The sequence below is a fragment of the Eptatretus burgeri genome, chromosome 3, assembly GCF_056783735.1.
Source record: "Eptatretus burgeri isolate ZD-2024b chromosome 3, Ebu_testis_v1, whole genome shotgun sequence".
NCBI lineage: Eukaryota > Metazoa > Chordata > Myxini > Myxiniformes > Myxinidae > Eptatretus > Eptatretus burgeri.
This window is the reverse complement of record NC_140963.1, coordinates 29,335,107-29,349,985: the sequence shown is the minus strand read 5'-3', so window position 1 is coordinate 29,349,985 and position 14,879 is coordinate 29,335,107. Positions and strand designations below refer to the sequence as shown.

The 14,879-nt window shown below is 50.2% G+C and overlaps 1 protein-coding gene across 3 annotated transcripts in view; it reads right to left on the bottom strand.

Annotated features, from left to right (window-relative positions):
• Positions 1–8,273, bottom strand: part of LOC147029613 (uncharacterized) — a 48,930-nt gene extending 40,657 nt beyond the window's left edge. For all 3 annotated transcript variants that reach the window (XM_085872794.1, XM_085872795.1, XM_085872796.1), the window contains exon 1: positions 3,811–8,273. In XM_085872794.1, coding sequence (XP_085728920.1) covers positions 4,194–5,786 — 1,593 coding nt within the window. In that variant the 5' untranslated portion in view covers positions 5,787–8,273 and the 3' untranslated portion in view covers positions 3,811–4,193. The remainder of the gene's footprint in view (positions 1–3,810) is intronic.
• Between the last annotated feature and the right edge of the window lie 6,606 nt (positions 8,274–14,879).

The following is a 14,879-nucleotide window of genomic DNA, read 5'->3' as shown; positions in this document are numbered from 1 at the left end:
AAATTTGCATATATCGATCGCCCTCCAACGCCCTGGGGGCGGGGCCAAATCGCCCCTCGCTCACCGATTGGACGGCAAAAAGTGGGCGTGTGTCGTTTTTGATCCGTTTTTGAAGCACAAAATCCGTGATTTTGTACACGCTGTTCGGCGCGCGCCCTGCACGAGTCCAACACCGGTACCCACAGGCGGCGCAAGAACGGTGGCGATGCGACGGTTGCGAGGTGTGACGTGAAGGTCGTGGCGGTTGTGGTGAAGCGGCGTTGTGGTTGGTGGTTGATGTTGTGACTGGTGGTGGTAACAATGGCGGTTGGTCCAAAATAAAGATAGTAAAAGAAAAACGGCTATCCTGAAGAGTCGCAGCACGCATAAATGACATGTATTCCCACTAGACAACGGGTTTGGGCCTAACTACACATGTACTTACCGAGATATCTCACCTAAGGGACCTGAATGGTGGTTTGCGAATTTGGTAACCACAACAATATATATATATATATATATATATATATATATATATATATATATATATATATGTACACACATACATATATGAACATATATATTGTTGCGGATCCAGGGTGGCGGGATTCTGAGCCGGTCCTTGGCGCAGCCCTCGCCGCTACCGTCTCCGGGAATCTATAACGCCGGATGGCTCGGCACAGGCCTCGGGTCACGCATCTTCAATCGCGATACCAACGTAATCCTGAACCTGACCAGTTGGGGAGATAGAACCCCTGGTTACAGACTTGTTTTGTCAGAGACCAAGCGGAGTCTACCAGTCTGTAACCATTTTTGTCTTGTATGCCAATCGAACGGATCGTTCCTCGACGCGACACAAATAATCCATAGCGGCAACTTCATACGAATTAACCAGATTTATTGGGTAACATCAGGGATCACAACACAAGCAATAAACACGACAATGGTTTTCTTAACAATCAACCCGTTCTTAACTAGGGAACCACGGCTATAGTTTTCGAGGGGATCACTACTGAAATATACCTTACACAACACGTGCAGACAAAACAGACCAACAGCATGCATGCAGGACAAGACAGAGTACTTGGTGATGTCTCTTGGATGAGAGGAAAGCGTCCAAAAAGCATGGATGTCGCTCGTAACAAACAAGCAGGTGTCCACGAGTTCGAACTCCCAGCTCGAAAGCGCCGTGCGGCAAGATGGCGGTGCAGTAATTTTCCTGCTCTAGTCACCGCGTGTGCACGTTCTCCTCAGCGCATTCCGGCTCCGCGCAACGTCGACGTTGCGAGACCACCGATCTCTCTCTCGGGTTCAGCATACAAATCCAGGCAAGGCCTGTCCTCCAGACAAGGCCCAAGTCGAGGTTGACGGGCTCCGCAGGCGGATCAACGTGTCGAACCGTGAGGTGAGTAAGGACAATCAGACGCTCTGGCGTCTCCTTTCCTGCCTTCCCACCTCGAAGCCCGACTCCCGCTTTGTCCTCTCAGTTCCTCCATCCAAGCCGCCTCGAAGCCCGACTCCCGCTTCGTCCTCTCAGTTCCTCCATGCAGGCCGCCTCGAAGCCCGACTCCCGCTTCGTCCTCTCAGATTCCTCCGTGCAGGCCGCCTCAAAGCCCGACTCCCGCTTTGTCCTCTCAGTTTCTCTATTGCCTTCCAAAATGAGAACTCCTTTTCAGCGCTCGTGGCCTCCGAAACCCGAGCACCCTCGAGACCGACGCTCGTCCAAACTCAGAGCTCACTTTTTCCACACGCCCATCTTTTCTTCCTTCTCTCGAACCACGAGCACGCTTTGAGAGCGAACATTTCCACACACCGAAACTGAACCTGTACACGAGGTCCCTTTTGTTCCTCTCCCTTCCTTTTCTCGCTTCTCTCGGCGACTCCTGACAAAAAGCTCCGCCCCTCGCGTCACTGCCTCTCCAGGCCACACTTCTCTCTCTTGGCCACACCCCTTCACATCACTGACTGGGCGGGTCCTATCCGGGATGAGGAAGGAACAAGAGCGATCTCTCGTTTCACCACCGTATGAACATAAAGTCTCTTACACCTCCCGACACATTTATCGTACACTTTACCAAACAACCTATCTAAACAGGCATTTAATGGGGGATCTGAGCTCGTCCTATACTTAGTAGTCGCATTAAGGGCCATTTCTGCAACACTACCCCCACCTTTCTCCCGAGGCTCTCCGAGCCTCCATCTGGGGCAGCGCACGGCAATGGCCCTGTTTAACGTAAAGCACAGACAAGCCCGTAGCCAGGGCTCAGTATTAAGGGGGGCATATGAACTGGATGGGGGGGCACAATTGTTATATTTAATATTTTTGACAACCCGGTATACTATTGTATTCATGCAGCATTGACACATCTATACTGAGGTTGCCGTCGCATACTAACCAAATTGATCTCAGCTAGATTTAATATGTTCCGATGTTTTTGGCCTAAAATTATTCAAATGCAGGAGAGCCGCAACAAACTGGCACATTCACAATGCAAATATTCAATGATTAGACAATTGGCACCAATTCAGGTGCACTTATACAAGGTGTTGTGAAGAATTGGCATTAGAAAATTAATATACCAGAGATACAATGACTAAACGGGGGAGATTGGCACCAGAATCAGTGCACTTTGAAACTAGAACGGGCACTCATAGAGCGCATACCTTCGCCGCCACTACTTTTTTTGTTCTTGGTATGAGTGTGGGGAACTGGTTTCATATGAATGGTCTTATGACACAAACCACATATCTATAATGTCATGACCTCCCCTGACTTTCGGGGGCTATGGACGAAACAACAATAAACTCACGTCATTTTGGCGAGTCTTCACTCGCAAGCTCGGTGAATACAACGTTTCAACAAGAGAAGGTAATCTCGTTTGATGCTGGTTTCATGCAAATCGAATAAGAATTGACCGAGTTATGCCGAAAACCGCATATTTTTCAAGGGCGTGACCCCTCCCCCCCCCGACATTTTACCCCAACCGGTGACATGTGTTATGACGTCATTGTGTCACAAGATTGGGCATTAAATTCTGAACATTTTGGTGCTGGGTTCATGTAAAGCGGACAAGAATTGACCGCGTTATGACAAAAACCGCATATTTTTCAAGGTCGTGACCCCCCCCTGACCTTTGACCCCTAACCGGTAACAAGAGTATGGGCGTCATTGTGTCATATTGCATATCACAAGATGTGGCGTTGAATTCTGAACATTTTGGCGTTAGTTGCATGTAAATTGAATAAAAATTGACCGTGTTATCGTAAAAAGACGATTTTGACCTTTTTGTGACCTTGACCTTGACCTTTGACCCAAACGATCCCAAAATCTAATCGAATGCTTCCTGGCTAATAACCAATCATCCCACCAAATTTCATGCAATTCGGTTTTATACTTTTTGAGTGAAACGAATCACAAGATTACAAATAAATAAATAAATAAATAAATAAATAAATAAATACACGCCGACCAAAACATAACCTTTCACAGAATGCGAAGGTAATAAGATACAGTGGGCTATGACCTGCGATCATCACTTTAAACTATCAACAGCAAATACGACCAGCCTGAAGATACCACAAGGTCCGCATTCAAAGCATTCAATTACACAAAGGTAAGGTTATGCACAAAGCACCAGATATGGGATATGCAAAGCACCAAACACAACATTTAACTTAAACATCAGAAGTACAAAGCAGCCGACCACGGCGGGTGCTGACCACAACCACACTGCAACCACAACCACACTGCAACCACAACCACAAACGCATCACCAGCAGTCACACACATAATCTGAACCCCTCGTATAGTTTTTATACCGCTGCACTCACTGTCAGAAGAGCTGCAGGCGACGTGTCTCGGTGTGGAATCTTCTGAGGACCTTCTCCTTCCATTCATTCAGGCATTTACGTGTGAGGTCTCTCTCGAAGGCCAGCTCTACCAGTTGTGCATTGCGTGCATGGCGCATGGACCGTCGATGGTCAGTGAAGACATTCCTCAATGTTGAGAATGAGTTTTCACACATGGCAGTGGACGCACCAAATGTTAGTCCAAGTCTCATAGCAGTCACTACACTTGGCATGGCTTCCAGCGTTTTGTGGTATGTTGAGAGGAGTTTTTGTGTTGTGCATCTCTCGTTTGGCTGCTTTTCTGTCTGTGAGCGAATAAACTGCTTTGCAACCACACACTCTGTTTCACTGATGGTTGACTTTGTTCATGTCATGATGTGCTGGAGGAAGTGGGGATCCAAAAACGTGCCATTTTCAGGATTCAAGGCAGTGAGTGAACGGGCAAGTTGTATGTTGTGCTCACTGAAGCGCTGAGTGATCTCACCAAACACAGTGTCAATTGTGCTGTAAAAAACCCTCTGCAGTTCCGTCTTGTCATTGTCGTTGTTTTGTCCTGTAGTCTCCAAAACTACAAACTGTTCCAAGTTCTTATGCATTGTGCGTCTCCGTTTTGGTGGTGCAGGTGTAGAAGTGCGAGCATTGTTGGCCTTGTTCCACAGATCAGTGAACTCATCCTCAGAGCGGAGTTTCTTCACGCACTCTGTAGCACTCGCCACCAGTTCCAACCCCGTTAGCAAGTCCATGTCCTCTGCCTGCAAGAGTCTGTTAGGGCCATCGAACAACATCAGCAATTTTTGTACAAAGATAGCAATGAACATGAAGGCAGGCCCAGAGACTTCCCACAAAAGCCCAATAGCCTCCATCCTCATCTCTGCACCGTAGGTGCGCTCTGCATTAATCTCCGACAGTAAGGATGTGATATCCTTAAAAGATCCTATGATCACAGACACTGTGGTGAAATGTCCCATCCACCTTTGATCAAGAAGTCGTTTTAACCGCTCACCTTTATACTGTGCAGCAACAGTGGGCTTTCTGAAGAATTTGTACAGGCAACAACAAACCTCGAGGAAATCAGTGACAGCTTTCTCTGCTGCCAGTGCATGGACAACTACCGGATGGAGTTGGTGATTTAAGCAGTGCACATAGGGGATTTCTCTTTCCAATATCTCTTGCAACAACTTTTGCACCCCACCGTGCTTCCCAGCCATTACCGAAGCCCCGTCGTACACCTGACTTAATATTTTTGACGTGTCAAGTCCTGTTTTTGTCAGCTCTGCAATTATTAGGTCTGTCAATGTTTTTGCATCTCCAGCGTTGGCTGCAGCTATTGTGAGTAGACGCTCTGTTGCTTCATTTGATGCCGATACAAAGCGAATGATGATTGATATGTTCTCACATTCAGTGTCCGCCCTCACCGCATCCATGAACCTCTTATTTGGCCTTCCTCTTCTCCTCCTACCTGGCGGCTCCATCTTCAACATCCTTCTCCCGATATACTCAGTTTCCCTCAAGTGCACATGTCCAAACCATCTCAATCTCACCTCTCTCACTTCGTCTCCAAACCGTCCGACCTGCGCTGTCCCTCTAATATACTCATTTCTTATCCTATCCATCCTCGTCACTCCCAACGAGAATCGCAACATCTTTAACTCTGCCACCTCCAGCTCCGCTTCCTGTCTTATTGTTAGTGCCACCGCCTCCAAACCATACAACATAGCTGGTCTCACTACCATCTTATATACTTTCCCCTTCACTCTTGCAGCTACCCTTCTGTCACAAATCACTCCTGCAACTCTTCTCCACCCACTCCATCCTGCCTGCACTCTCTTTTTCACTTCTCTCCCACACTCTCCGTTTCTTTGGACAGTTGATCCCAAGTATTTAAACCAATCCAGCTTCCCCACCTCAACTCCTTGCAACCGCACCATACCACCACCCTCCCTCTCATTTACGCACATGTACTGTCTTACTCCGACTGACTATCATTCCCCTTCCCTCCAGTGCGTACCTCCACCTCTCAAGGCTCGCTTCAGCCTGCTCCTTTCTCTCCCTACAGATCATGATGTCATCCGCGAACATCATAGTCCATGGAGACTCCAGTCTGATCTCAGCCGTCAACCTGTCCATCACCATTGCAAACAGGAAAGGGCTCAGAGTCGATCCTTGGTGCAATCCCACTTTAACCTGAAACCGGTCCGTCATTCCTACCGCACACCTCACCGCTGTCACACCGTCCTCATACATATCCTGCACGATCCTCATATACTTCTCCACCACTCCCGACTTCCTCATACAATACCACAGCTCCTCTCTTGGCACCCTATCATAAGCTTTCTCTAAATCCACAAACACACAATGTAACTCCTTCTGGCCTTCCCTATACTTCTCCATCAACATTCTCAAAGCAAACATTGCATCAGTGGTGCTCTTTCCTGGCATAAACCCATATCGCTGCTCACAGATCGTCACCTCTCCTCTCAACCTCGCTTCCACTACTCTTTCCCAGAACTTCATGGTGTGGCTTTACAACTTTATCCCTCAGTAATTTCCACAGCTCTGCACATCACCCTTATTCTTGAAAATCGGAACCAGTACACTTAAACTCCACTCCTCCAGCATCCTCTCACTTTCCAAGACTTTATTAAACAATCTGGTTAACAACCCCACTGCCATCTCTCCTAAGCACTTCCATTGCCTCCACTGGTATACCATCTGGGCCAACCGCCTTTCCACTTTTCATCTTCTTCATAGCAGTCCTCACTTCATCCTTACTGATCCATCCCACTTCCAGATTCACTATCTCCACCTCTTCCAACCTTCTCTCTCTCTCATTTTCTTCAATCAGCTCCTCAAAGTACTCCATCCACCTTCTCAACACACTCTCCTTGCTCGTCAGCACATTCCCATTTGCGTCCTTTATCACCCGAACCTGCAGCACATCCTTCCCAGCTCGGTCCCTCTGTCTTGCCAATCGGTATAAATCCTTTTCCCCTTCTTTTGTATCCAACTTCTCATACAGCTCGTCATATACCTTTTCCTTGGCCTTTGACACCTCTCTTTTTGCCTTTCGAGGCCACTCCTTGTACTCCTGCCAATTTCTTAATCTCTCTGACCATCCCACTTCTTTTTCGCCAACCCCTTCTTCCTTATACTTTCCTGTACTTGCTCATTCCACCACCAAGTCTCCTTATCTTCCTTCCTCTGTCCAGATGTCACACCAAGTGCCTTCCTTGCTATCTCCCTCACAACTTCTGTTGTCGTTGCCCAATCATCCCACCCATCTTTACCACCATCCAACGCCTGTCTCACCTCCTCCCTAAATTTCACGCAACAGTCTTCCTCCTTCAGCTTCCACCATCTGGTCCTTGGTTCAGCCCTCACTCTCTTCCTCAACCTCACCTCTAAAGTCATCCTGCAGACCACCAATCGATGCTGTCGAGCTACACTCTCCCCTGCTTCAACCTTACAGTCACTAATCTCTTTCAGGTTGCATCTCCAACTTAAGATGTAATCCACCTGTGTGCACTTTCCTCCACTCTTGTATGTCACCCTGTGTTCCGACTTCTTCTTGAAATACGTATTTACCACTGCCATTTCCATTCTTTTTGCAAACTCTACCACCATTTGCCCTTCCACATTTCTCTTGTTGAGACCGTACCTCCCCATCACCTCCTCATCCTCTTTATTCCCTTCCCCAACATGTCCATTGAAATCTGCTCCAATCACCACTCTTTCATCCTTGGATACACTCTCCACCACTTCATCTAACTCACTCCAGTAATCTTCTTTATACTCCATCTCACACCCCATATGTGGGGCATATGCACTGATGACATTCATCATCACCCCTTCAATTTCCAACTTCACACTCATCACTCGGTCAGAAACTCTCCTCACCTCCAATACCCTCTTGACATAATCTTCCTTCAGGATTACCCTGATACCATTTCTCCTCCCATCCACACCATGGTAGAACAGTTTGAAACCACCTCCAATGCTCCTAGCCTTACTCCCCATCCACTTGGTCTCTTGTACACGCAGTGTATCCACCTTTCTTCTCTCCATCATATCAGCCAACTCTCGCCCTTTGCCAGTCATCGTCCCAACATTCAGAGTTCCAACTCTCACCTCCACACTTCTACCCTTCCCCCTCTCCCACTGCCTCCGGAATCGCCTTCCCCGTCTCCTTCTCCTCCTTCGCCCAGCAGTAGCACAATTTCCACTGGTACCCTGCTGACCACCGGTACCGGTGGCGGTCGTTGGTAACCCGGGCCTCGACCGATCCGGTATGGAAATTCGTTTTGTTGTCCGTATAATGATTTGGCATAGGTTTTTACGCCGGATGCCCTTCATGACGCAACCCTGGTCGCCTCTTACGACACACAGGGATATGGTACACCTATTCTAACCGGGGCATACACCGGGCCCAGTACAACTGGTGCTCATTTCGCCGACCTCGGAAGGAGGGCAGGCTGAGTCAACCCCCTGGTGTTTTCGACTTGGTTTATATATACATACATATTATATATATACATATATATATATACATATATATACATATATATATATATATATATATATATATATATATATACATATACATACATATATTAAGTGTCCCAACGGGGCTTGAACTCAGGACCTTTTGGGTCCTAAGCCACTGCCCTTACCACTGCGCCAACACCAGGATATCAATATATACATATATACATATACATATTTATAATATACATATATGCATATATACATAATATATATATATATATATATATATATGCATATATAATATATATATGTATAAATAATATATATGCATATATAATATATATATGCATATATACATAATATATATGCATATATACATACATATATGCATATATAATATATATATATATAAATAATATATATGCATATATAATATATATATATAAATAATATATATGCATATATATATATATATATATATATATATATATATATATATATAAAATATATATATATAATATATATATATATATTGTCGCAGATTCGCGCCCGCCGGCGTGCTGACGGCCACGTAACTCGAATCGCGGCACGTCGCCCACCGGACGGACAATCCAGTCGTGACCCTCTCGGACTAACGCCGGGAACCAGTCACGGGTGGACCTTTCGGTCTTACCGCGATCGAGCCAATCGGCCCCCGCGTGGGATAGGGTTGCTCGCCAAATTCGACCTACCTAAGTACCCACACGGAGGGTAGACCGGGCGATCGCACCTCGCCGCAGGTCGACTTCGGACACGGGACACTTAAGCGACTCGTTCCGTACTATCGGGATAACCGAGCGGTGTTATTCGTCGGCCTCGACGGTTCGATTAATTATCGGGCGTCTTAGCCCAGGACCAACCCTTTACGTGAAGCAAGATGGGGATTCAATGAAAGAAATGACGAAGCGAAGCGGGAAAACAGTTCAACAATAAGCACATTTATTTCGCGGAACACGGGAAGCACACATATACAATTCCACGAAAAGCACATGGAAAAGAAGAAGACAAAAAGCAAATGCGACAATGCAGATCTAATACCGACTACGCGAGCACACGGCAACACTTATACAATTTTACTTCACAGACGGCGCCGACAACACACATTCCCAAAGCAAAAGAAAAGAGAACCACCCTCCAGGATGAGGGGGTAGGCGGGCCTGGGGCCGAGACCGTGTCGGGCCTACCCGTCTGATGATGAGACGCGGAGCGGCGGTGGTGCCTCAACTCCGCGGGCCTCGCGGACGGTGTCTGGTAGGGGGTGGGAAGGGGGCCCCCTTTTGTCGCACTATCTCAGCGCGGGGGGAAACAGGAGGGGGTTGCTGATGCTCGGGGAAAGGAGGATTTCATAAAATCGTGGGTCCCGCGACGAGCGTCTCCACCACGACCTCGGTCGCGCCGCCGGCCTTTCTCTCCGCAGTTTCCCGAATCCGACGCGAGCACCCCCTCGTTCGCCTTCGCCGCCGCCGCCTCTCCACAGCTCCGTCCTCTTCACTCCGACTCCGCGAACTCCCAACTGCACTGAGCTCTTCCTCCGCTTCCAACTCAACTCTTCCTCCTGCGAACTGAACTGCCTCGACTGACGAACGCGGCCCCTTATATCCCCCGTGGCCTCGCTCCTTCATCTTTGACCCTCTGCCTCCGACCTTTCACCTCTCTTGCTGGCTCCCCATTGGCCCGAGGAAAAGTGGGCGTGAATGCTTTTTGATCCATGAATTTGCATAGAGCGACCGCCCTCCAACGCCCTGGAGGCGGGGCCAAACCGCCCCTCGCTCACCGATTGGACGGAACAAAAGTGGGCGTGAGTCGTTTTTGATCCGTTTTTCTCGGAAAGTCCGCGATGCTTTTGAACACGCTCCTCGGTGCGCGCCCCGCACGAGTCCAGCATCGGTGCCCACGAGTGGCGCGAGATGACGGTGATGCGATGGTGGCGAGTTGTGACGGTAAAGGTCGTGGCGGTTGTGGTGAAGCGGCGTTGTGGTTGGTGGTTGTTGTTGTGATGGCTGTTGAGACGTGGTTGGTGGTGGTAATAATGGCGGTTGGTCCAAAATAAAGATAGTAAAAGAAAAACGGCTATCTTGAAGAGTCGCAGCCCTCATGAATGACATTTATTCCCTCCAGACAACAGGTTTGGGCCTAACTACACATACACTTACCGAGATATCTCACCTAAGGGACCTGAATGGTGGTTTGCGAATTTGGTCAACCACAACACTACCCCCTCCCCTTTTTACAGACTCGTCCCGAGTCGTCAAATTTTCGTGTGCCAGCATGTGTAGTTTTCCCCTAGTACATTTTACCTACGGATCCCTGAGTGTGACATTCATGGTATTCGTGTCCCCAAAATAAATAACCTAAGGGCTGAGTAACTACCTAAACAAACTCACTCACACGGACGACTAAAATAAAATTGCCGGCGCTAAGACAAACATGCCGGGGGCGCACTCATATTTACAGTACATCTTACCTTAACTTACAAATTTTACACTAAACCAAGGCCCAGGATCAATGAACTCTGCAAAAGAAAAGCAGTTAGCAGGGAGCCAGGCTCCTCGCATGCAGTCTCTGGCTCAAAACAATGCAGGTGACAGGGAATGTGGCTGGCTGCTCACACGCAGTCTAAGGCCTTCCCTTTTGAACTGAACGCAGTGAACCACAACGGTGCATGGGCTGCACAAACGTAGTCTCCGTGCCAGCTCAAGTGGCACACACAATGAACACAACGAATGGATGGATGAATGGTTTGAACTGAACGCAGTGAACCACAACGGTGCATGGGCTGCACAAATGCAGTCTCCGTGCCAGCTCAAGTGGCACACGCAATGAACACTACAAATGGATGGGTGAATGGGTGGACGCAAACACGGTGCACGGGCCGCCACTGCAGGCCCGTGTTGTAGCTGCCAACAGGGCAGTTCTCGCAGCTTGCAAACTGTTGCCTTGCGGATCCTGGCGTACATGGAAATGAACAGGGGGGGGGGGGGCAAAGCAAAATTGAACGGGGCTGGTGAACGTGGGCAGTGGGCATGGCATGGCAAAGGCAGCAGGCAAACACAGCCCGCAGAAGAAGGCCGCTGCAGGCAAACACAGCCGGCAGATGAACTGGCCGGCACAGGCCTTGAAGAAAAACAGCCAGCAGATGAAGTGGCCGGCACAGGCCTTGAAGCAAAACACGGCCAGCCGATGGCACAGGCCTTGCAGCAAAACAACAGCTGCCGATGAAGTTGGCCGGCCTTTGCCGTTCCGTGGAGGTAGGTGGAGGGAGTGCGGTGGTGCTGGCCACTTGGAAGGCGGGCTCGGACCTACCTACCTGTCTCCCTCCCACCTATCGCCTTTGCCTGTCACTGTCTGTACCCACTCCCTTAATTTGTCCAAACCCCAATTTAGCCCCAACTTAATTTTTTTTTTTTTTTTTTTACTTCCCCACTATAAATCGTCCCCCAACCCCCTTTATCGTCCTTGTTCGGCTAACCTATCCTGTCACCTCGCCTACTCCCAACCCCTACGTTCCCTTCCCGGAGGGGAATAAGGGAGAGCTAACGTCCTGTGTCGAGGCCCAACGAAGCCTCAGAATGGCCTCCCCAGAGTTCGGCGATCTATAACCAAAGTGGGTCCAGCGGCCCACAATGACAGCAAGGGGATGGATGGTGCGGAGGGGTACATCTCCTAATCTACCCTAACCATTTAACTGTTAAACTACCCCGGGGCTTTCAACAAGCGCCTCTCGCTTAAACTATTGGTTCTAACAACCCAGATTCCCGTCGCCTGTGTTGGTGTCCTCACAATTTCGGGCCTCGCCCCCCAATTTTCTCTCCGTGCCCTCACACGGTCTCATGGCTGGGACACGTGGCTCCCTTTGGCAGGCACGACCCTCTGCCGAATCTCCCACTATGGCACCCCCGGGCACTACACTGCCTCCGAGCCTACCAGCTCCCTAACACCGGGGAGTGCCCCCCATGGCACCTCCCCTGAAACGCACACATGGCAGGCTGGCTTCCCAGGCCCCTTTCCGAGGGTCACCCTTGCCCACAACACTGCCCACGCGGCTAATGGCGCCCCGGGCCCCCGCACTAAGCAGGCGCACCCGTGCCCACTACGCCATCCCGGCCCCCCATGGGCCCTTGGCCTACCGCGGCCGACTGGCCTGGTGCCCGGGGTACCCACTCAGCGATACTCACCTTTCGCAGCCACGCTCCCAAGCCCGTCAACAGGGCTCCTGCACCCCTCCAAACGGGTTTCGAGCCTACATTCACACCAACAACAAAACAACCTCCATTTTTCAATTTGACTAACCCCCGAACTCACTTTACTCTGACCCCGGGATCCCTTGGGCGGGAGTCACTCCTCCCCCCAATCACTCATCGCACCATGCATTCCCCATTCACTCCACACACACAGACCCGCTGGCCTCACTCACTCAACAAGTGCTCACCTCACAACTCACCAACTCTTCGACACACACACCGCTGAACTCTGCCATCCTCCTAACTACTTCCCCTAACTAACTCGTGCTCCCACGTCGTCCCTTAAACTACAGCACGTTCCTTTTAACACTACGTAGCTAAGCTACGTCCCCGCTACACATCCACAAGTCTGTCACTGTCTCCTAACTCAAAAATTTATTTTATTTCCCAACCTAAAGCTCATCTAAATCCCTCTAACTAATCCATTCCACGGACTCCATGAGGACTTACCCCTGCCCCATGAAGTCGGTCTAACTAAGCTAACCCTTCCCCCTAACTAGTTTCCATCCTGTGCCCAGGTAAGGGGGTCTTCCACCCCTTGCCCAGGAATCCTGTGCACCCGAAAGTGAGGCTTGTTCTTTTTTTTTTTTTTTTTTTCCATGCGCATCACCAGCGCGGCAACTCGCGCACTTTGCACCTGCCCGTGACGTCATGCAGCTGCACGTGTTCCTCGTCCCTCCTTGGACGGTACCATCAGGCAGAGATACCCCTCCTGCCGGATTCCAACCACACGTGCAGCCATGACGTCACCGTGCGCATAAAAAAAAAAAAACAAGCCCCACGTCTCGAGGGGTTCCCCACGCGAACACATGTGCTTTGCCCGTTGGAGCTTAACACACACGATCGCGTGGAGAACCCGTCCGCTCCAAATCCATTATCCTGCCTAAACTTTGTCCGTCCGCGGGATCGGCAAATCCACCGCGTGCGTTTCCGGACCGGGCCTTCACTCTCGCAAGCGAGCACGTGGTGGTCTCGTGCGTTGCACAGCACGAACCTCGTGCTCACTGCTGGGTGAACCCGGCACGGTCCCCGAAACAACTACAGCCGCTACTCGGCTTTCTTTCTTCTGTCGCCGTCGTCGCCATCCGACCCACGCACACCTGCGTGTCACGACGCTCACAGTCCATTCCATCACATTCACCCCGGGAGACGCGGCTGCGTGCTCCCGCATGCCCACCGACATCTCCCTCACATACCGCTCTCTCACATACACGGTCTCCCTTGCACTCGGCCGTTCACTCACGCGTGCCTCACTACTCACACAAACCATACTACTTACACACGCGGGGGCACTCACCCGCGGTGCCTCATCCACACTCCGTGCCTCACTCACACACACGGGGGTACTCACCCGCGGTGCCTCACTCATACTGGCCGTTTCATCCACACACACGGCCTCACTCACACACGGCGTGCTGGGAAGCACGTACTCTGGCACCATCGCCACCACACCACTCACACACGGGGTCGCTTCCACACACGGGGACGCACTCACGCCTTGCACCACACACACAGGGACAACCACACTGGGGATTTGTGTCCCCACAAGGGTCTCCGGGGCCTCTATACCCCCCAAGCTCTCCAAGCACCCGTTCGCAGCACTCCTCCCCTCAACCTCGCAAAGCACGACCGAACTCACCTGGTCGTGACTCGCCTCAAGGGGGCATACTCCCTCCCCTCGTTCCTGGAGGAAGCTATGGCTATCCAGGTGCTCGCACTGGGTCTCTACCCAGTCCGCCAGCTCACCCCCATTATCCTCCACTACCTCCGTGTGTGTGTGCGCGTCACTGACCCCGTCTTCATCGTGCAGTCTCTCCTCTATTTTTTCTGTCTCCCGTGTCTCTATACATTTATAAGTTTCTGTTGTCGTCACCTCGTGTCTCGTCTCACACGTTTTGGTCTCCCCATTTAATTTTTCCCTTTTGGTCACCGTCGATTCTTCTGTCACGACCCTCGCCCAACACGCCCCCCGAATTATTTTTTTACCCGCCTCCACCGCGGGCCTGTCAGCCGCTGCACCCCCTTCCAGCTCGTTTGCTCCCACACGTGGAGTCGCCATTCCCAGCTCCCTGGTCACGGCCTTCATGCCCGCCTGCAGGCATCGGCCCATGTTCTGCGTCTCACCCCGTAGCTCTTTCATTTCTTCCTTCATCTTTGTTTCCATTCCGTTCATTTGCTGTGTATTCGCATCCATCTTTTCGTTCATTTGTTGTGTATTCGCATCCATCCTCGCTGTCATTGCCACCAGCATGGCGAATAGCTGGGCCATGTCGGGTGCGCTTGGGT